General features: G+C 40.7%; 1 protein-coding gene across 1 annotated transcript in view; it reads left to right on the forward strand.

Annotated features, from left to right (window-relative positions):
- The first annotated feature begins 2 nt into the window (after positions 1 to 2).
- Positions 3 to 22,588, forward strand: part of LOC116950280 (dynein axonemal heavy chain 10-like) — an 88,211-nt gene continuing 65,625 nt past the window's right edge. Inside the window, 24 exon segments of the mRNA XM_076072488.1 lie at positions 3 to 1,024; positions 1,635 to 2,232; positions 2,432 to 2,547; positions 2,675 to 2,951; positions 3,110 to 3,252; positions 3,393 to 3,623; positions 5,143 to 5,333; positions 5,685 to 5,883; positions 6,845 to 7,030; positions 7,422 to 7,589; positions 8,052 to 8,228; positions 9,116 to 9,316; positions 14,989 to 15,152; positions 15,643 to 15,794; positions 15,911 to 16,072; positions 16,930 to 17,137; positions 17,369 to 17,525; positions 17,650 to 17,874; positions 18,172 to 18,426; positions 20,382 to 20,540; positions 20,852 to 20,968; positions 21,060 to 21,162; positions 21,455 to 21,633; positions 22,134 to 22,345. Of these exon segments, the coding sequence (XP_075928603.1) occupies positions 2,142 to 2,232; positions 2,432 to 2,547; positions 2,675 to 2,951; positions 3,110 to 3,252; positions 3,393 to 3,623; positions 5,143 to 5,333; positions 5,685 to 5,883; positions 6,845 to 7,030; positions 7,422 to 7,589; positions 8,052 to 8,228; positions 9,116 to 9,316; positions 14,989 to 15,152; positions 15,643 to 15,794; positions 15,911 to 16,072; positions 16,930 to 17,137; positions 17,369 to 17,525; positions 17,650 to 17,874; positions 18,172 to 18,426; positions 20,382 to 20,540; positions 20,852 to 20,968; positions 21,060 to 21,162; positions 21,455 to 21,633; positions 22,134 to 22,345 (4,073 nt within the window). The 5' untranslated portion in view covers positions 3 to 1,024; positions 1,635 to 2,141.

The following is a 22,588-nucleotide window of genomic DNA, read 5'->3' on the forward strand; positions in this document are numbered from 1 at the left end:
CCACAAACATTTAAACGTTTTAAACGTTTTTATTAACGTTTATATTTCTCCTTAAACGTTTCATTGTTGGGGGTGGGTGGAATAAACCCCAAATCGTGAAAACTAAATCGATTAAAACGTAACGTTGAAATAATTTACCTCACGCCTACGTTTTTCGTTAATTTACCTCAGTGTATGAAAAATGCACGTTCAAATGTTTTAAAAGCTCACGTAAGATTTGAGGAGTAACTTATTAGAAGTAATTTTATTAAACTGAAGTAACTTAGAAAAGACGTGGATATCACAGTGCAATACACCAATACGGTATTCTAAAATCTCTTCAAATTATAGAATTCTGTTGCCAAAAGTAAATGTCGGGTGGATATTAATTTAAATTAAATCTTACATTTGAGGAAATCGAGAGACGCAGAAGTAAGATCAACTAAAATAACCTATAGACGCGTAAAGCAATTGCCCGTCTCATGGGGATTCGGTTAATTGTACAATTACATTATAGTTACGTGCGGTTACTGTAAGGTTTTTGGTGCCTTCCACTTCGAGTGAATGTTGTAGACAAATTATAATCTCAAATTTGAGGGAAATAAATCCACCCTTAACAAATGTAAACACTCCAGATCTTAAGAGGTGTAAGTAGTGAGAATCTTGTGTTAGATTCGCTTCGCGCGACTAGAGACTCCTCCACCTCCAGGAACTCGTTTGGCGGTGCCGCCAAACCATCGGCGGCAGCTTCGCGTCGAGAAGCCAAAATCAATCTCCATCGCCTCCCAACAACAACGACGACAACAACAACAACGACGACGTGTAGCCATGTCGTCCTGTCCCGATCTGCGCGTGTCGTGGTTGAGGGCCAGGGTCTCGTCCCTGCTCAGCACCGCCAGTCGCTTCGACCGGCTGGTGGAGGATGAGGGACACCGCGCCTCCGTGTGGCGCCTCCTCGCCGGCGAGGCGGACGATCCGGACGACCCGCCCCGGGTGCTGTGGTTCTACGTGGACCGTGCGACAGAGGCTTTGGGACGGCAGCAGGGTGAGAGGGACACCAGTGCTGAGCTCTCGTCTTCATTCACACACAGACATCTTCGTCGTGTCATTGTGACAGGGGTGGGTGAGCAGATGCGCGCGAGTAACTTTAATCTGCACCCGAACGCTCATGTAACATGTTTTGCCGCTCGGCTCACCTTATATCTGTGTAAGATTCGCGATAAGGGAAGCACTGTAGGGATCACCACCAACACTTTCCGTGACGAATCTTTGCAAGATAATGGGAAGATGCCGAAGTGGCGTAGTTTAGATTGTCTTGCAAAAACAATCGTTTTCCACAACTCCAATAACCATGTTATAGTGTATATGTTCATGGCGTGTATATTTGAAATACAATTCGTATGTGTTAAAGCAAAGTCGCATACTTGGTATTTATAAATATACACAATACAGTACTGTGCTACATTTGAATCTACCAATCACTGTACTACACTTAATTATATCAATACCTGGTGGCGTCATTGTGAAATGTGAGTATTTTTGTTTCCGCCAGAGAAAATTCCACAAACGTGATATTTACTCAGAAAAAAGTGTTGTATTTACTGAAAATAGCTGAATGTAAAATAAACTTAAAATTCTTGTGCCTTTTATTCCAGAAACAAATACGGATGTGGTGAGGGTTTTGCACCTGCCCATTGGAATCACCCTTGTTGATTTTGCCACCCTCATACAAGAGATGAGAAGAGAGGGCCCCGTGGTTTATTGTGAACTCTAGACGCGTTTCAATGGTCTGCAAGTGATGAGGGGTCGATTCTAATCACTGTTACCTACCACTTTCTAATACATTTTCTTAAAATGCTGTAATGTTTCTGTAATCAGAATTTATCATCGAGAAATCACAGATGCCCAATAAGTGGTGGTTCGGATTTTTTTGCCAGGCCAGATGCATACCCATTGTGGCCTTGCGTGGAAAGTACCGTCATGTACTCATCACAGCATTGCTGCAACTCAGCTATTCACGTGATTATTCAAGTGTCACAACACTTGGTATTCTATATATCATGTAACAATGTACGTACAAGTGTTTTATTTTGAATAATGTACAAAACGTATTATAACACTGAACACTGCATTTAATCATTTGTGATGGGGTTTTTGTGTGAATGAAGGAATCTGAGGTCTTGCATATCAGCTATGGTCACCTACCTGAGAACTACATTGGCCAGGGCTTATATTTTCTACGAAACACAAGAGGTGGTTATATATCCATTTGTCTAAATACATGATGTTACTGTATTTATATTCATATTAATTTCGTAAAATTTTACATATGCTGGTTACTCAATGCATGTCACGTTTGACTCGTGCCTGCCATAAATAGTGGTCGCATGAGTTTCAAAATATCCCAAGCATGTGAAATTGTTTAACTGAATTTATATATCCATCTGGACAGAGTTAATCCCAACGCCTGTCACTTTTTCGGAAACAAATAAACTCCTGCCACAATTCCTGGAATTTGGACTCTGCTGTGGACCTCTGCTAGGTGTATTGGAACAAGTGCTTTCCCAGGTATTACTGTAACATCATGAACTATGAATCAATCGTTTGTTGCAAATACAAATGTAATCCACAATAATTTACGGCCATGATGACACTAATTTGTAACAAAACATTGACGTGATGTGATGGGTCACAGATGTATGTGCCATTGCTCGCGTATGGTCGGCACAAAGGAATTACAGTGCCTCCCAACGACAGTATACCAATGGGAGCAGCAAGCCTATCGCCTCGTCAGCAACTGTCATCCTCTAATGGCTCAGAAGAGAAGGGCATTGCCGAGCCTCTGTCCTCCACTGAACAGTTAGGCAAAAATAAGGTTATTGCGAGGAACCCGCAGCTAATGCGTGACGCATTTCTTTTCGGCTTACATACATTTGTTGACTTTGTCCATCGTGCCAATCAGCAATTTGCAGGTGAGAATATTGCAGACATGGAGAGCCTTCATTTGTCGTTGTAAAATACATGTTTGAAATACTCTGTAGTTTGGCTTTAAATTTATTTTTGAATATACTAAAAATTTGTGTCATGATGGAATTGTGCCTTTGTTGAAATGTTTGTGAAACATTTGCAGGAAATATAACATTGACGATTCCAGAGAACTGGCGTGCTTTATTAAGAGACTCTGCAAATCTTGGTATGGTCCAAAAATGTCTGACAGACTGGCAGATCCAGACCATGAGAACTGTCGAGGTAGAACTGGAAAAGATTCCACAGGTATGTTGAGCACTGGTAAAACAAAGCTTGTCAACTTGTGGTCAACACTCCCACACCCTTCGTTTTAAATTGAATTATTGACTTAATGGTGTATAAATCTCACGAGGTTTTCAGTTTCCAATAGTTGTGCATGTCATCAGGATAAAGGACCACTGGCGGAGATAGACTTCTGGCGAGAACGTAGGACTGTGCTCGAAGCACTAGCAGAACAGCTGAAACTTCCGGCTGTGCTGGAGACACTGGCATTGGTCGCCAAAGTTGATCCTGTGGCAGTACAGACATTTGAGCTCGCCACCTCCAAGCTTCATGAGCTGCAAGTAGAGGCCAAGGACAACGTCCGGTTTTTGTCCGCACTGGAAAGATACTTCAAGGTACTGGTATCAAGCTGCAGTTCAAGTGTAATTCCTTCATTATTTAAATTGATTCTCAATTTATTCATCTGTCATGGGTTAGCCTTGCAGCAGTTGGGCCAAAAAAAGACGGGTCACCATAAAGGCTTCTTAATGAGAAAAATGTGGAATTGCAATGACCTCCATCCAAGTCAATCGTGGATTTAATATAATTGTATGGGGGAGCGTGGCACCTGCAGCATGTAGCAGAGGGAAGCTACATCATGGCTAGAACACGACATAGACTTTATTATTTTGTAATTTGTATTCACAATGACGCTCATGATTATATTAAGTTATGTATTCTATAATATTGCGTCGAACTACAACCCATACATGTAACATTGACAGTTTACCAGCATTGAGTAAAGCACGCTTTACACTGGAAACTGGTGCAGAGTTTACTGATATTTAATCAGTGCTACTGAAATTATGCACTCCCAGAATGCCGTGCAGCCGATGACTTGTATAAGATATACATTTATTATTATTTTGAGTCAGGACTGGAAGTAACTTTAAATAGTGTTGTTAAACGGTAACTCCGTGAAAGGATAAGAGAGAGATCAGTGGGAGACAAATGTTGGTCAGATAAGTTAGAAAGATAGGGCAAGTGTAAAAGAGGGTGAACTTCTGGGGATGTGAACAAGGGGAGGGAGATGGGGGATAGCAGTGTGCAAGAAACGGATGGGTGTGCTGGGGGACCTACAAGGGAAACTTGGTTGATAGCTCGTTCAAGATTGCTGTGCGAAAGATGCAAGCGGAGATATTAACCCTATCTGAGTGAAGGGTAGATACCTACTAGCTAATATGGAGGAGAGGTGAGTAGTTTTAGCTGTGTAGAGAGGACATGCGTACCAGAGGAGGTACCGGAGAGAAGTTGTGCAGTGAGGTTAGCATAGGAGACATGCTTTCCCGAGTGAAGTGAAATATATACAGACCATAATAAAGGTTTTTTGGGTTAGATTGCGTAAGTAAAAATGTGTCGTAACCCTCCACCACCTGACACAGCCAGTAAGGTTTTGTCACGTGAACAAGTCGACAAATAGTTATTCAGCCCATCGGTGTGTTGGAGAGTAAATCCACAACATTTACAATTTGAATACGACGTTTCACTGAATTTGCCAAATCGCCGATGATGCTGGATGTAATTACCAGCGAAACATCAATATTTTAAATGTTGTGGATTTACTGTCCAACACATAGGTCGGCTGAAGTAGTAAATAATTTGCGCATTGTGTACGTGACTAACCTTACTGGCTGTGTCGGGTGGTGGAGGGTTACAACACATTTATACTTACGTGATCCAACCCAAAAACCTTTATTATGAATAATATTGGTCGCGAAAGCCTACGTGTTAAACTGATATACAGACCGCTCGCGATGATTTCAGTGCATAATCTGAACTTGGGGATAGAGTCGTAGGTGTTATGGGTTAGGGAGTCATAGGTGTCAATATAGTATAAATATGCTGAAATATGCTGCTATGCCACGATTTTGTCAGACACTCTCCCAAGGTACAAGCTTTAGGGTTGTCACTGACACCCTGCCGTCGATGATGATGGGGCTGCGCGTAGTGTGGACCATCTCACATCACTACAACACGAGCGAGCGCATGGGGCCACTCATGCAGCGCATCGCTTGGGAGATAGCAGAGCGTGTCTGCTGCATCATTGACGTCCGCTCGCTGTTTAAGTGCGTTCATCTCGTGTACAACTCTGTGTTAAATTCTAAATGTCATTGGTAGTAGTTTAAATATATATACACATAAAAGGGGTGAACAGTATGATGAAATATAGTCAAATAATCCCCATGACCGACATAGCGTGGGGAGGCCTTTACCAAGTAGAAAATACATTATTGTGATTTATAAAATTGCAAGTAAAATTATTTTACAAAATGAAAATCCATAACATGTTATAGCCTGCTAATGTAGACTTATTACAAGCTAGCATAATCTCCAGCCAAATGAGAATCGCAACAAATATGTAGAGAACTTAAAAAAATATATTTTTTAAATATGACCTAATTATTTTTCCTGTTCAGGAATAGTCCCATGGTGGTCATGAGGCAGACAAAAGAAGCGAAGAGAATGTTGGTCCGGTGGAAAGAGTGTTACCTGGAAGCCTGTGCTGCCATTGAGGCATCGGGCAGGTGTGAGTACTGGGTGTTTGACAAAAAGTGTCTATTTCAGAAGACTGACTACATGACTGGCATATGCCAGGACCTTTATGACATTGCGCAGGTACAAACGTATGCTTTGTACAATGAACACATTCTGCGGATTGGGTGTTTTATACAACCCTAAACAATCCATGCAGACATTTGTTGAGTACTAGTCTTCATTTTTACATTTCTCTGGCATGAAACCAAAGGTATATGTTAAATAAAAAAACAAATGGATGCAATTTTCCTGAAATACAATATATTGATTCACAGCAATGCAGTACATTATATGCATGTTAAAAGAAAGCTGTTTAAAATCACATCCAATTCTCAGCTTGAGGGCATTGTGCCACCACTTATGGGTTTTATATGACCCTCTGTGTGCATAGCAGAGCTTATTATATGCACCCTGGACACCACATCCAGTATACGCTTGGCTTGGGCAACAAGCCACGTGGCTACTCCAGTCGACCAGCAGCCCGGAAGATATTCAATGAGAAATTAACTCCTGGTGCTGAGATATATGTTGTTTAACACTGTATCATGCATCGCATGTTACGATGTATTACATGCAGGTAGGATTCTCATCTTGGAATGTAGCTGCAGTGTTTGATCGCACTTCAGCGTGGTGGTGTTGAGGTTACGTGGATTCCCCACTTTGTAGCTGCACAGTGCTGTAATAATACAACTCAAGCTAGAAAACGTGTTGGTTGAAGCATGTTACTACTGCACATTTTGGTAACATAAGTCATGTAATGTGGGTGCAATTTGGTGATACCACGAAAAGGAAATATGTTTGAGCATCACAATTGCACTCAAATCTCCAAATCGACATTGGACAACCCAAGATATGCAGCTTAGCCTGTTTATGCAGCTACAACTTAATCCTATTTATTAGGTGTTCTCTTTAAATCGAGTGTAGATATGAAGGTGCTACTTCATATGAAGAATTTATCATTCTTTGGAATTTTGGGTAAATATAATTTACACACAATGAGTTGTTTTTGGATGTCTTGTGATACAAATATATTTTTACTTAGATTCTGGAAGAATTTTATGCAGATTTTGGGCCAGAGTTGAAGTCCATAACTGGGATTTTGTGGTATATCGATGATGTACAAAAGAAGACTGACCAGCTCATTGAGCCATTTACGAGCATACTTTTCAACCCATTCAATGTCCAGCATGCAAAATCGTGGAATGGATTAATTACTGGTTTCAAGCAGGTGTGTAAAGATGCAACTGTTGACATAATTTATTGTAAACATAATTTTAAATTTTCATTGTGTTTATTTTTCTATTCTCTATCCCAGGAAAATATTGGTAATGCAAATACAGGGTTTTTATTTACCCAGGACATTCTAAACTCAGTTTGAAAGCCCTTACAAAAACGTTTGACTAATTCCATATTGAGTATTTTTGTACATGAGAGGAAATAGGAATGCCAAGAGAAACTCCTTGTTCATGAAAGGACAATATTGATAATGTATAAGCCTACATTATTGTTGATACAACTCAAAATTGATTGACCTGTTTGCACATTTTTTACAACAAATGAAAGAGATTTATGCACTTTATAAAAAAAATATGTATTTATATGTTGATCTTTAATTAAAGGATATCGAAGAGACGGCTGTGACGTTAATCAATGATGCATTCAAACACCTACGTTCTGCTGATGCATTTAAAATGCTATTGAAGTTTAAGAACATTCAAATGGGAGAGAAAATCAGCTCACTGTTGATGGACAAAGTTAATGAAGTGCTCTTACGGTACTGCAAAGAGGTACTTGTTTTACTTATGCTGTGTTAAAATGTGAACTTTTACCATGTTTAAACTGTATCTAAAGTAATAGCAGTGATCTACAGTAGTATTGTGGGAATATACATGCTCTTTAAAAAAAATCTAGCCTTCAAAGAATTGTTGTGTTCATGACATTTTATTGCTTTGGTTTGGTGAGATTTAATTGTGCTTCATTTCCTATTTGTAGTACTATAATGAAGTTGAGTTTAATGGAATAATTATGTGTGTGCCAGCGGTCCATATTTGCTGGTCTTAACCAATTATTAACTGGTCTGTGCATTAATGGAGAAATTCTGTGGGTATAAACAACAGGAGGTTGGCTGGTTCTGTAACAAATGTTTAAAAAAGCCACTGCTTATGACAAAAACAGGACATCTAAGATGACAAATCACACCAAACCACCTGTTAAGCATTTAAACAAATCTTAGAAAATCTTTTTTTCAGGTGGCAACAGTGCAGGAAATATTTATGAAGTCTCATGAGAAGCCACCGATTGGCAAGAGCCAACCGCCGGTGGCTGGAGCCATCAGCTGGGCTCGTATGCTATTTCTGCGTATCAAGGATCCCATCACACATTTCCTGAGCTCTCCACATGTGATGGACACGGAAATCGGCAGAGCTGTGCGTCAATCTAGAAGTTTGCAGTCATGGCAATAGTTTCGTTAACATTCCAGGGTTTTGTAGTTGCAATTTGGGTCAGCACTGCTGAGATACAAGATATTTAAGAGGGGAGAACTACATGTAAATGTATTGTCATGCATGGTGTATCATGTAATGGACGTAAACCATTCTGAGTAGACTCGGATTCCCCAAAAGCAGCTCCATTAAAATGAAAGTAATGCAATAAATTAAACACTCCATATGCCTTCTTCCCATATTTGTCACGAGTTAAATTACTTTTATTCTCCACAACGACGTTAATTATTTTTTGAGTTAACAATTATATATTTCTGCATCGAGTTTGGACCCATATCTTAGGGTCCTTACATATAAACAACTGGCATTGGCTTAAGCATGCTTGGCCCGTCATGAGACACTGAATGTGGAAACCAGTACTGCTAAACAAATACCGTACTCTCAGAATGCTGTGTGGAGCAGGGGTCCCCAACCCGGGCCGCACAACAGTAGGTGAGCGGTGAGTCCGCGCGTGGCCTGCCCATTATTTTACGTACCATTTACATCCGCGCCTCTTTCCCGCACTGCGTACTTTTCTCAGTCACAGTTTTGGTAAGCCCACAAGCTAACCCTAGCCAAAATAAGTAAAAAACAAACGAAACTGGTCCCTGGTGCCAAAAAGATTGGGGACCACTTGCTTAATGGGATGTGAAAAAATACTTTCATATTTTTATGGGGAGGGACAGATATGGGAAGGAGGCATTATTTGCTTATTCATTTTTGTTCACAGTGATGCTAATAATGATTCTGTAGTGTATATTTATAAATAGCTATCTGGGAACAAAATTGTGAGCAATGAAGGCAACATTAACAGTTATGTTGGTATGTTACAGACTAAAGCAAAGTATCTAGAAGTGGGAATGCAATTGAAAAAATATGAGGAGAAGAAATATGCCAACTGGACAAAAGAGGTGGAATCTGTTCTGTTGTCTTACCTGCACAAAAGCCTGTTGAGGCTCGTGGATTCACAGGGCAATCTCAAGCTTTCTGCAATGGATGACTACATTAATCCTGCAAGTAACTCACTAGCTACTGTAAGTGAATATATTTTAAAATACTTTATAGGTATAGTATTTATACTTAAATCAATTGTAATGTATTCATATACTATACATCATTCTATATTTATATTATGCTGTTTTAATTGAAATAGGAAAAGTATGGATAAGTCATTGTTAGGGTTGACTAATCCCAACATCCCACCAGAGTTGATACAAATAAGTACCACTTTGAGAGAATGTAAGAGATTGATCTCTGTTTCAAGAATGTGAAATCTTCAACGTTGGTTTAGGACTGTCGAAGGTGATGAGCCAGATGTTTCTCAGACGCACCCATTCGGTTTAGCAAACATGAGCCCACTTCTTTGTGCCGATACTGTATGTTGAGAATGTGAATATTCCGCTCTCGTTTAACACTTATTCCACGCTAGTTTGTCTCTTAAGGCTTCCATCCCCTGTACCGCTTATTAAATAACAAAGACTGCTTCAGATTTGCTGTGTCATGGGCAGACTTCCCATGCTCCCATATTGGAAGGATCATAGTAAATAAAAGTAAAATGTTTGTGGATTCATACAATGCCGAAAAAGTATCTGTAAAGCATCTGGGCACTTCTCGCAATGCGAAAAAGAGAATATGCTGTACAAACAGTGCTAAGAGCCCTCTTCAGAAGCGAATTGCTTTGCCCCAGAATAATACAATTTACTGTATTATTTCTCCTCTCTCTGATGATGGGACTGTTCCCTGGGGATGGGTGTTCAGTATATGCTTACACGGCAGGAACAATCTGGGTGTAACTTTTCTGAATGCTTTGTTACTTCCTCTCCCTTTGATTTTCCTTTATTGAATGTTCGATAAATAATACTAAAACAGACGTTTTTTGGCTGATTTCAAAGTTTAAGCAAATATTTGATGTATCATCTTTCTAACTGCTGATGTAGATGCAGAGCAACAACTACAATTTCACATTCAGGTGTTCAAGCCAGATAGCTGTGCCAGGTGTAGTGGAGTGTATTGCTGTGATGCCTACTCCGTATTTTTGAATCGGGCGTTGCGTCGTTATATATTATACTAGCGGTAAGTACCCGGCGTTGCCCGGGTAAAAGATATATTTCAAAACTTCTCTTAAAAGCCGTACATATACATACACAGATACTAAGGTATTGTGAAAGCCCGGTGCGCCGTTTGTCCATTTCTCCAACAAAATTATAAGAGACTTGCACAAGTCCAAAAAGTTATAGAAAGTGTGGGGTAAATAGTTAATGTAAAAGGTTTCCGAAAATTGTCCACCACCCCCCCCACCCCTCACAAAATATATTTACCCCCGCGTAGGTATCTAAACCTACACACCCTACATACAACAGTGTAAGTAGTATCTCTTGACTCTGTAGTTGTATCTACTGACTGTACAGTAGTATCTACTGAGCCAGTAGTAGCTACTGACTGTGTAGTAGTATTTGCTGATTGTAGCAGTAACTTATGACCGTAGTAGTATTTACTGGGCCTACAGTAGTATCTACCGACTCTATAGTAGTAACGACTAACTGTATAGTAGTGTTGAGGTGCAACTGACGACACTGACACGGTTCTTTAGTAGGGGCTGATGGCAAGGTTTATTAAGGGCTACTGTCGGTAACTTATTAAAGGCTTACGCCCAACAGGTGGCAACCCTAATATCTCCCCAGGGGAAAGGGTACTGGGAGGTCCCTAGCTCTACCCAGGCTATACGTGATCTCCCCCCCCCCAGCACCTACCGAGGGATCATCAAACTCGGTCGGCCGGGTGAAGTAGTCACTCTCGCCTGGCGCTGATTCCCCCTACCCTCGACCCCGACTCCCTAACTCTCTCCGTTCCTGGCCCTTCGCGACGACCCTCTCTACGTCACGGGTTCCACCTTATATATCCCCCGTAACCTCTGACGTCATCCCTTTTCACCCCCCTGAGTGACATGACGTCCTCCACTACTCTACATTAATATCTGCTGACTCTATAGTAGTATCCACTGACTATAGTAGTAACTACTAACTCTATAGCAGTATCTACTCACTCTATAGTAGTATCTACTGACTCCAGTAGCTACTCACCGTAGTAGTATGTACTGACTGTATCGTAGTATATACTGACTGTAGCAGTATTGACTGTAGTGGTATATACTGACTGTTTTAGTATCTTCTAACTCTATATAGTAGTATCTACCAACTCGATAGCAGTATCTGCTATCACTACAGCAGTGCATACCGACTGAGGTGGTACCTGCTATCACTACAGCAGTGCATACTGACAGTGGTGGTACCTGCTATGATTACATCAGTGCATACTGTGGTGGAACCTGCTATGATTACAGCAGTGCATATTGTGGTGGTACCTGCTATTACAGCAGTGCATACTGCTGTGGTACCTGCTATGATTACAGCAGTGCATACTGTGGTGGTACGTGCTATGATTACAGCAGTGCATACTGATTGGTGGTACTTGCTATGACTACAGCATTGCATGTTGACCGTGGTGGTATCCTGCTTTCACTCCAGCATTGCATGCTGACTGTGGTGGTACCTGCTATCACTACAGCAGTGCATACTGACTGTGGTGGTACCTGCTATGATTACAGCAGTGCATACCGACTGTGGTCGTACCTGCTATGATTACAGCAGTGCATACTGCTGTGGTGGTACCTGCTATGATTACAGCTGTGCATACTGACTGGTGGTACCTGCTATGATTACAGCAGTGCATACTGCTGTGGTGGTTCCTGCTATGATTACAGTAGTGCATACTGCTGTGGTGGTACCTGCTATGATTACAGCAGTGCATACTGACTGTGGTGGTACCTGCTATGATTACAGCAGTGCATAGTGTGGGGGTACCTGCTATTATTACAGCAATGCATACCGACGGTGGTACCTGCTATGATTACAGCAGTGCATACTGTGGTGGTACCTGCTATCACTACAGCAGTGTATACCGACTGTGGTGGTACCTGCTATCACGACAGCAGTGCATACTGACTGTGGTGGTACCTGCTATGATTACAGAAGTGCATACTGCTGTTGTGGTACCTGCTATGATTACAGCAGTGCATACTGACTTTGGTGGTACCTGCTATGATTACAGCAGTGATTATACGCTGAGTCACTCACACATCATACACTGACCCACTCGTCATACGCTGAGTCACTCACACATCATACACTTACTCATCATACGCTGACCCACTCATACGCTGACTCACTCACACATCATACACTCACTCATACAGCCACTGACCCATTGACTCATCATACACTCACTCACACTACCACTGACTCACTCATCATACACTCACTCACACTACCATTGACTCACTCACACATCATACACTGGGAGTGTCATGCTGCCAGCTATGGCTGCTAGTTTGGTCGTACATGTTATTTATATTGTTTATTGTTAAATGAGAATCACAGTTCCTATAATTACTGTTACATTGTTTTTGAAGCTGTATTTTGGTGATTTAGAAAACATGGTTAATCTATATTATGATTGGTATTGTTTGACTTGCATCGTTGTAATACGTTTTTTTTAAAGATTTTCTGGTTTTTCTAGGATGTTTTTGTTGCGCGTCGTCGCTTTATTTGTATATTATGTTTTTAAGTTTTAAGACGTTTTAAAATATATATTTCCCCACTAGTAGCAGTATATATCGACTGTATAGCATAAAGTACTCACATGACAGATTGCCGTGACGAGGCCTAGTCCCGTGCAGAGCCTCCGGCCTCGCCTAGATTGCCCGGCCGGCCGAGGCTATGGGCTGGGCCGCTACCCCCCCTGCGCTACAATAATCCTATTTAATTTCTATAATTTTAGTATCTACCGACCCTATAATAGTAAGTGCACACATTGGGGTGGAGGGGGAGAGAAGAGGACGTGACACTTTGATGAATTTACCTCAGCGTTGCGTGTAAATTTTTTGCATTTTGAACGGGAATGAGAAATGGCGTCCACCCTGTGGCAACGGCGTGAGTGCGTTGCAAAGGGAAACTCGTGTCGGCGTTTCGCGCATGCGCAGCAGCGAGCCGGGCGGCAAAAGTAAATGAATAAATAAAGATAAATCACACTAAATCGTTAATTAAACCACTTTAAAGGTGACGGATGGCAAAATGGAATAACCTATGCCAAGCAGGGGGCTTGGGGCGTGTCGCCCAGGAATATTTTTTTCTACGCGAACCCCGCGGTCCGAGAGCCAAATCCCTCGCAAGCGAGCGTACACAGACGGACGGACAGACGGACAGACAGACAGACAAAAAATGCCTTTTATAGGTTAGATGGTCTGTTCTGGATGACCACAGTCACACACTAGAGAGTTAAAGTGTTTCCTTTTGTGCATCAATTATGAACATCTGCCATGATTTGTGCAGATGTGGTTTTGGGTGGACCATGAGCTTCATGGAAGATCACACCCAGGGATCTGTGTTGGGTTTTTCACAAGGTGTTTGTTTGTGAGTTCTTTTAAACTCCATTCAGCTCTCCAGGCTTCATTAGGGTTGAATTTGCATTGTTGATGGTTAAGTGCATGGGTCCAAAATGGCTTTCATGACTTCAAGCAATGACGAGGTACGTTGTTGAGGTCCTGATAAATGGGAAGGTAACTATTTTCCTCGATTTGCAGGACTTCCTGTAGGGTTGCAGTTTTGTGGCGGCTGGGTAGGGGAGAGATGTGTGATAGCACGGGCAGCCACAGTGTTGGGATCGACTTGAGGGTTCCAGTGATACACCGCATTGAAATTGTTCAGTTGGACATCGACAAGTCGAGTGTGACTACTTTTGTCCATACTGGTGCACAATGTTTGGCTACAGAGTACTCAAGGGCCATTGTTGATGTACGTAGCGCTGGTGCTCATGCTCCCAAGCTGGTGGTTGCCAGTTTCTGGACCAGTTTAACCCGTGTTTTTGTCTTGGCAGCTATCTTTTTCAAGTGGTCATGGAAGGTTAGCATACGGTCCAGCTTCATTCTGAGATATGTTGGAGTGGGGTCATGTTACACATTGTTGCCGCAGAAGGTCACTTTCAGAGTGTGCTTGGTGCTCCTGTTATCAAGATTAAATGCAGTGACTGTTGTTTTATGGGAATTTGACTTTAGCCTCCATTTCCGGAAATATTCCCCCATGGTGTTTAGGTCTTAGTTCAGAGTAGCTTCGATCTCGTTGAAAGTGGTTGCTTGCATTGCTAGGGAAAGGTCATCGGCATATACATATAGACCCGCAGTCAGCATCATCCTTATCAGGCATATTGTGTGAGTCAAGGAATGGTCCTTGTGAGCTTCAACATCAAGCCCTTAATCCAGACTGTCGTAGGCCGATGACAAGTCCATGAAGGCTGCGCCGGTCTTGGATTTTTTCTGTAATCCGGCCTCAATGTGCATCGCAAAGGCGAAAACTTTGTCACAGCAGCTACGTCCAGGCCAGAATCCCACTTGTTCTTCAGGGTCACTGACTCAACAAGGGGGCTGATTCTCTGGAGGATGATTCATTACAGCAGTTTATAGGTCGTGCACAGGAGTGATATCGATCTATAGCTTCCCGGTTCTTCAGTTGGCTTCATAATGATGGGTTGATTCACATCTCACTAATATTAAATGGTAAATAATTGTGAATGTGTTGTTCTAACAAATGATCTGGCTCTGTATCCCAGTAACAATATAACATATCCTGTATTTGTGTTTCTGTGGTGTCCTCAGGAGTTGTTCTTGAGAAAACATGAGAACATATCGATGGACTTTGAAGTGAACTTTGCTCCAGAGCTGCTGGAGGTTATAATGGAGGCCAGGCGTTTGAACCAGCTTGGTTTCCACATCCCAGAGATGACCTGCAATGCAGTGCTGCTGGAGGAAAGTCTCATCAGGTTTCCTCGTTTTTCTTTCTGCACTTAGCTGGAGTACCTTTAATAATGAAATAAATGAAGTGTTTAGGTCTTTTGATCAATGCAATACACGTAATTTATTCAGCCTCTGTATTTCACACTAGATCCTAAGAAGTGTAATAGTAAAATGTATGCTCTTCACAATATTTATAATATTTTTTAAATACGTATTAATATAAAAATAATTACTGTATTAATATTTTATAATTCATATAAAAGTTACCCTTTTGCTCGTTTACCTCTCAATGCCACTCCTACTTCTACACAGCTAAGTTGTGATTTGAGTCTCATTCTGCAATCTTCATCGTGAGCATACTCTTGTGCACATTCTCTACTTTGGCTGCCATTCCATTACTTGTAGTCATCATCCTTTTTAGCGATGGCTCTGCTTTCTGTTTGTTCCCTGATTCATGTGCTCATTTTTCTGTTTGTACTCTGTATACATAACCTAAATTAATTTGCAACATTTCAGGAATAAAGATGCCCTCAAAATGACTTTACAACATTATCGTGCCGTGCTGAACTCTATAAATGAAGCTGAATCTGAACTCCTGGACCAGCAGATTAATCAATTGCAAAGCATCTTGTCGCCAGGGCTCAATAGAATATTTTGGAACTCCCTAGGTAGGTTTTATCTGATGACCCAGTAATGGCAACCATCAGTTTTGCCCAAATATGTGACATGATTGATTTTTTTCACGTGACTTTGACTGTTCATGAACACTTATCTTTTCTAACAGGAGTTAGAGACTACATCTCTCGTTTGAGACAAGCGATCACCAAGTTTGAAAAACTTGTAGCACAAGTGCACAGAAATGCTTCCCTTATGGAATGCAAGTTAACAGCCATTGAGACAGCAATCTTGTGTAGAATTCCTTCCTCAATGCACGGGGAACTTTCAAGTGAGTATAGCTGCAGTGAATAAGGTGTTTTTGTACATACTGTGCTTTTTAGTTTCTCCCAATGTGATGTTTTTTTCCTACAGAGATACTTAAATGTTTTGTCAGATTATATATCTATATCTTGGTGTCATTCTTCCACATATCTACAAATATAAGCTTTATATAAAATGTGAGTTCTTTATTTCTAGTTGTGACAAGTGAAAATTTATTTCACTCACATGTAGTCTTCACAATCGTCATAACATAAATTTCCAAAGGAGAAGAAGGAGCCATTTACGTAATAGGGCATGCGAAGGGACCTCTCGCACACACGTGCTCAGACACGAGCACGTTAATAATAATAATGATGCTAGAAATATAAATTTAAGAAAATTATGAAAAAGTACCTTTACAGCCAATATATTAAAAACATCTGATTTGCTGAAAATTGCTTGAGTCATACAGGACCATGTTTAAAGTAAAAACTAAAGCAACTTGTGAAAGAGCTTAAGAGTAGTGGGAGAAACGTCCTAAACCGTTCTTCCCAGCTCCCTTGTTTCAGTTCAGTTCTTGCAGTACATTTTTTTAGACACTGCTATGTTATTGGATGCATGCAGTCTTTGTTTGCCCACTGCTTTTTCACAATATAACCAGAGTTTGAAGTGGTACACCTGATGTTCTATAATTTTATCAAAATGTCATGAAGTAACCAACCATGGGTAATAAATATGAATGCAATAATTGCATGTGCTTTTACACTCCGGTATACTGCCTCTATCAAATCTGCATGTCACCAAGCAGTACTAGATTGAACAGTTAAGAAATTATATTGTGATAATTTCCGAATAGATTTGTTGATCGTCTGTGCCGAGTGGCAGGTGCGAGGGAGTTTTTTCAGTCCATGGAGTGTGAGCGACAGAGGGATGTGGAGCTGCTGCTGAGAGAGGTGCAGGCAATCAGCCCACTGCTGGTAAAGGTGGAAGGCCTAGTGGCCTTCACCAGCACGGGCAGGTCTCCCCAGCTTGCCAATTATTACACTTACTGGGAGAGACGAATCTATGATGCGCTCACAAGTATGGTGCTCAGGTGCAGTCATCATTCTTTACCTTTTCTTATAGTTTCATGATGATTGCTTTGTCTTCCAAGGAAAGGGAATTATTCTGTTTGGCCAATTGAATGTTTTTTCAGATGTTGGAATGTTTGTAATAGCTAGGTTTCATAGAGAAACCCAAGTATATAATGGGGAAAGAGTAAAAACTACTATTCTCTATAAGAATTTTTAAATATATATAACTCTTGCTGATTTTTTTCTTGCAGAAATTTGAATAACTGTAATTCTAATTTACAGAGTGAAAAACCATTATTTGTTGTACATACCATACCATCGTCACCAAACGTGGTGTTGCAACCTCTTCCTTATGATATCCATATTCTAGCCCTTAATTCAGCAAAAAACTGTCTGGCTTCAACTAAGGTACCCTAACACACCTTAGTGACTGAACCAAAAAAGCAATGTAGTCAGAGTTTTGGTACATGCAGTGCTCAATTATATCAGATTTTTCATTGATGTGTATTTTAAAATTTTGCTGGCCCAACAGAGTTTTGTACGCTGGATGGATGGAACATGCATCGAAACACCGCCTCAGTTCGTAGCCAATGAGGACGAACCTGTAGTTCTCAGCTTTTTCGACGACATCTCTCAGAACCCTCAGATATTGTTTCATCTCAATCTCATCTCCCTCACGATGCAGCAGATTCTGCGCAATATCAACAAGTACCTCATAAGCTGGAAGAAGTTCAATACAATTTGGAAACTTGACCAGGTGTGAAGTGCTTGTTTGAGACAATCTTGTATTGCCAACAATAGTTTTCAATGCTCCAATAACTTAACACATGTTTCAGAGAAATACAAAGGCGGAAATGGGAATAGGACAGACTGAGCAAGGGAGTGAGATAAAATAAGAAATAGGTGGTCTGAAAGGATTATTGTGTCATGAGCTGCCGATTTATTTATTTTAAATTCAGACTCTCGGAGCTCTTTATTTATTAACCCTGAGAATAACTTTCACCAGTCAGTGCTCCTTTCTGTTTGTTGATTTCTGACTCCCCGTTATCCCCAGAATCTAATGCTGCAGCGGGTTGCAGCTAAGAGTCCGAGTTGTGCGATGTACGAAGGAAAACTGAAACTGTACTCAAACATGCGAGCCGAGATCCAGACACAGCCCAACACTTGGGATGAGCATTGCATAAGGCTGCAGTTGACACCGCTCATCTCATCACTCGTGACCAAGTTGCACTCGGTGCAGGTCTCTCTGAGCAGGATGCTCAATCAAGTCAACAGAAAAAACCTGTTTGACTTTCACAATTCACTCATGGTGAGTGCAAGACGTGAACGGGGAAACATGGTGGCAGATTTTTTTTTGTATTTATCAGTGACTAGCGGGAAGTACCCGGCGTTGTCCGGGGAAAAAATATATTTCAAAGCGTCTGTTAAAAACAACATATACATACACAAATACTAAGCGATTGTGAAAGCACGGTGTGCCGTTTGTCCATTTGTCCATCAACAAAATTATAAGAGGCTTGCAGAAGTCCAAAAAGTTATAAAAAGTGGAGGGTAAATTGTTGATATAAAAGGTTTCCGAAAAATTATCGACCCCTCTCACCTCAAAAAATGGTTTTACCCCCGCGTAGGCATATATACCTACACACCCTACATACAAGAGAGTGAGGAGTATCTAGTGACTATAGAAGTATCTGACTCTACAATAGTATCTGGCTCTACAGTAGTATCTACTTACTCTATAGTAGTATGTATTTACTCTATAGTATCTACTTACTATAGTCGTAACTAGTGACTCTATAGTAGTATCTGCTGACTCTATAGCAGTATCTGCTTACTCTATAGTAGTATCTGCTTACTCTATAGCAGTATCTATGACTATATAGTAGTATCTACTGATTCTACAGTAGTATCTACCGACTCTAAAGTCGTATATACCAACTTTATAATAAACTACTACAGCGAGTGCCGTGGTGAGGCCTAGTCGCGTGCAGAGCCCCCGGCCTCGCTGCTACCCCCCCACCATCCCCCCGCCCGCTCTACAGTAATAGTATCTAAGGACTATAATAGTATCTACTGACCCTATAGTAGTAAGTGCACACATTGGGGAGAAGAGGACATCACACTGTGAGGAATTTACCTCAGCGTTGTGTATTTTTGCTGAATTTTAATGCGAATGAGAATTCCCCCCACCGATCGCGTGTGTGTTGCTAAGGCAACCACCACTCCGGAGCCGACTTTCTCGCGCATGCGCAGATGCGTTCTTATAAAAGGAACATACGACGTGGTATCCGTGTACTTTTTTGATACGTAAACCCCACAGTTTGTCAATTAAAAAGTCTCAAGGTACCCGTGCAGGCAGACAGACACACAGACAAAAAAATTACTTTTATAGGTAAGATGTATCTCTTTTATAAGTCAAAAAGGCAAAAAGAGTCCACATATACTGGAGTGCATTTTAGTCGCACTCATCTGCATTGGTGATAATGAGCCAGTGGTAAAAATTCCAGTATTTCCAGTAGACATGCTCTATTTTGTGAATTCTTATTTATATCTTGATTTGAAGCTTTCGTGACTGCAGGAATCCATACTCTTTGGTTTTTTAGGTAAAGTCACGTAGGTATAAAATAAAATAAATCATGACGTTTCGGGCACAACACAAGCGCCCATAATCAGGATGATGATTATTTAAATAGTGTTATATTTTTACAAATATATACATGAATGTTTTCTGCTTTGGTTTGTCTCACAGGAGCCTATGTTAGGAAGTTTCCTGTGAATTACACTCATTTGTAATATGTACAGTATTGATTTGGTTTTGACATGAGAAGCTCATTGGCTGTAAATCTACTCGTGATATAGAACCTTATGGTGGGACCCCGGGGTCCCATAAGCCCCCGGCTCTCGCATAAACTGCGTTGCGACGTCATTTTATGTCTGTTGAAGCCAAACGGTACGGCAATCTATTCCTCTCGACGGGCTCTACACAATACGCTAATCAAAGTTTTGCTTGTTCAGCTCTTCTGCACATTCGTCCTCACTGTGCTTGGATGACATGACAACAGAATGATCCGCGCCAGGTGAATCTCGGCGTTAATGTGCGGTGGGACAGAGTTGCCAGAATTTAATAAGTTAATTTACGATTATGACTTCCGTATATTCGGGACCCCGGGGTCCCACCATAAGGTTCATGTTAAGACTACAGATCAGCAAAATCTGCGACTTGTCTTTTTTAAGGCATTTATTCTGACTGGTGATTATCTACAGGAAAAGAGGCAAACCCTGAATAAGGTACCTCAGAGTTTCAATGACATAAAGCTCATCCTCGGCACCATTTCCAGCATTATGGAGGAGTCTCTCACTATGGAGCTGATGCTGAAGGACATCCAAGAGAAATATCACAACTTGGTTCTGTTTGACATTGAAGTAAGTATATTATTACATGTCATGTTGCTATCTGCCTATATATAGAGGTATGTTAAAGCCTTTGTAAGGGACAGTATTGCCTGTGTATGATTGATGCTACTGTGCCGAGTTGTTATGGCTGCGATAGTGTTAGTTGACGCTGGTATTAATCGTCATATCTTATAGTGTAACATCTTAAGCTGTCAATGGATAAAATATATATTTTTTTATCAAATACCCGTGTATAAGAATAAAATATTAGTGGCGTTACACTTAACAAACACTTAATATCTGTGTGAAAAAAATGTAATTTAATAAAAGATCTGTTTCAGTTAACACAAGAAGAAATTGAAGCTCTTGCTAATGTGCAATCATTATGGGAAAACCTGATAATGGACTCGAAGAAAACCAACTACAACCTAACCCCTTTGAAGAAACACTTTATGCAGGTGAGGCGTGCTCATGTTTGTCATTAACTAAACAAAAAGTGTCATGTTATTTTTTTCACGAATATACATGTACGGTTCCATGTTTTCACAGATTACTGCAGATGATATGAGCGTGTTTAAGCAAGACCTGATGCAGTTTATTGAGAGGTTCCGCTGTGAGGGCCCTGTCTCTTTTGGACCTAACTTTGACAAAGGTTTGATATTTCTTTTTGATCTTATTCTATAATGTCGTAGTCAGCGCAACAGATTTTAGTAAAGGTTTGCATTTGTATTGGCTATGAATTATATTAAATTTTAGTTAGCTTGCATTTAACAAAAAGGCCAGTTATCTAAATCATGTGAGAATAACGTTTTAAAAGTAGCCTTAAACGCAGACCTCATTCGATTAAACTGTTGGTTTGGATGCTATTCAAACAGGGTTTCTATACTTGAATGGAAACAAATATTTCAAAAGTCTCATTGGTTTACTGCTGTGACTCCCTACAGGCCTGGAAGTTTTGGTGATATTCCACAATGAAGCTGATGAGTATGAAAAAAGGAAAAAGGAACTGACAAATGCAGAGAAGCTATTTGACCTCCAAATTACTGCTTGCCCAGAACTTGTTAATATTCAAACCGAAATAAAGGACTTGAAAGAAATCTACAACATTTACAGTCAACTGAAGGTCAGCAGCTTGAATACATGGCTGGATATCCAAGTGGTAATCATAGTAGGCAATGAGCCAGTTAGTAATGGTCTTTAGTTGAATTCCCAATAGCTGGCCGATTGTTGCACATTGTTTACCATCAGCTAAACAGTGTTCTTATGGATGCTTATCTTATTCAAAAGAGTAGACCATTCTATGACATGATAGCATACAATTTGAATGGTAACATTTTTTAGAGAGTCCAACCAATAGGTTAAGGAAACTGTAGGGTTCTTAGCATCGTCATTTTTCAAATGTTAGTTTGGAGAGTGGGATATAGCATTTGTGTGATGGTGGCATTGCAGAGGTAACCCAAGTCATAGTGGGACTGCTGTTGCTTGGCCTCACGGGCTGCACTAGTCAAAACATATTTATGGATTCAAATATATATGGCAAATTACTGGAATAAGATGAAAACAAGACGTAGCAAGTTTTTTGATTTGCATCTTTCCGATTCCTCCACAAACACTACTGAGCAGGCCACAAAACAAAAGTGGGCACAGATGCTGTGGCGTGACCTGGACATGTCGAATTATGAAGAGGGGGTGGATGTGCTCATGAAGTCGCTGCACAGTCTCCCAAAGATGGTCAGGGAAATGTCTGCATCATTATTCTTGGAGGCTAAGATCAACGACTTCACCAGTGCATTGGCTCTGCTGGCATATTTGAAGGCAGAGGCACTGCAGGAGAGGTATTACGTGCAGGTGCAGTTAGTGTTGTATAAGAGAGTTCAGAAAGTATGCTGCTAATCCATTTTAATGCACGTATGAATGCTGTCATTTTTGTGTGTTAGGTTTTCACTTGTTTCCCCTAATACTGTAAACTAATCGAGAATTATCAAAAATTTTCAAGAAGGATCCTCTCGAATTGAGATTGGAAACTCATCTAGGTTTTCATTGATACATAAAGGTCAAGGGCCACCACAGCTGTTGAT

The sequence above is a fragment of the Petromyzon marinus genome, chromosome 38 (genome assembly GCF_048934315.1).
Source record: "Petromyzon marinus isolate PM22_M1 ecotype Great Lakes invasive population chromosome 38, UKy_Petmar_22M1.pri1.0, whole genome shotgun sequence".
Taxonomy (NCBI): domain Eukaryota; kingdom Metazoa; phylum Chordata; class Hyperoartia; order Petromyzontiformes; family Petromyzontidae; genus Petromyzon; species Petromyzon marinus.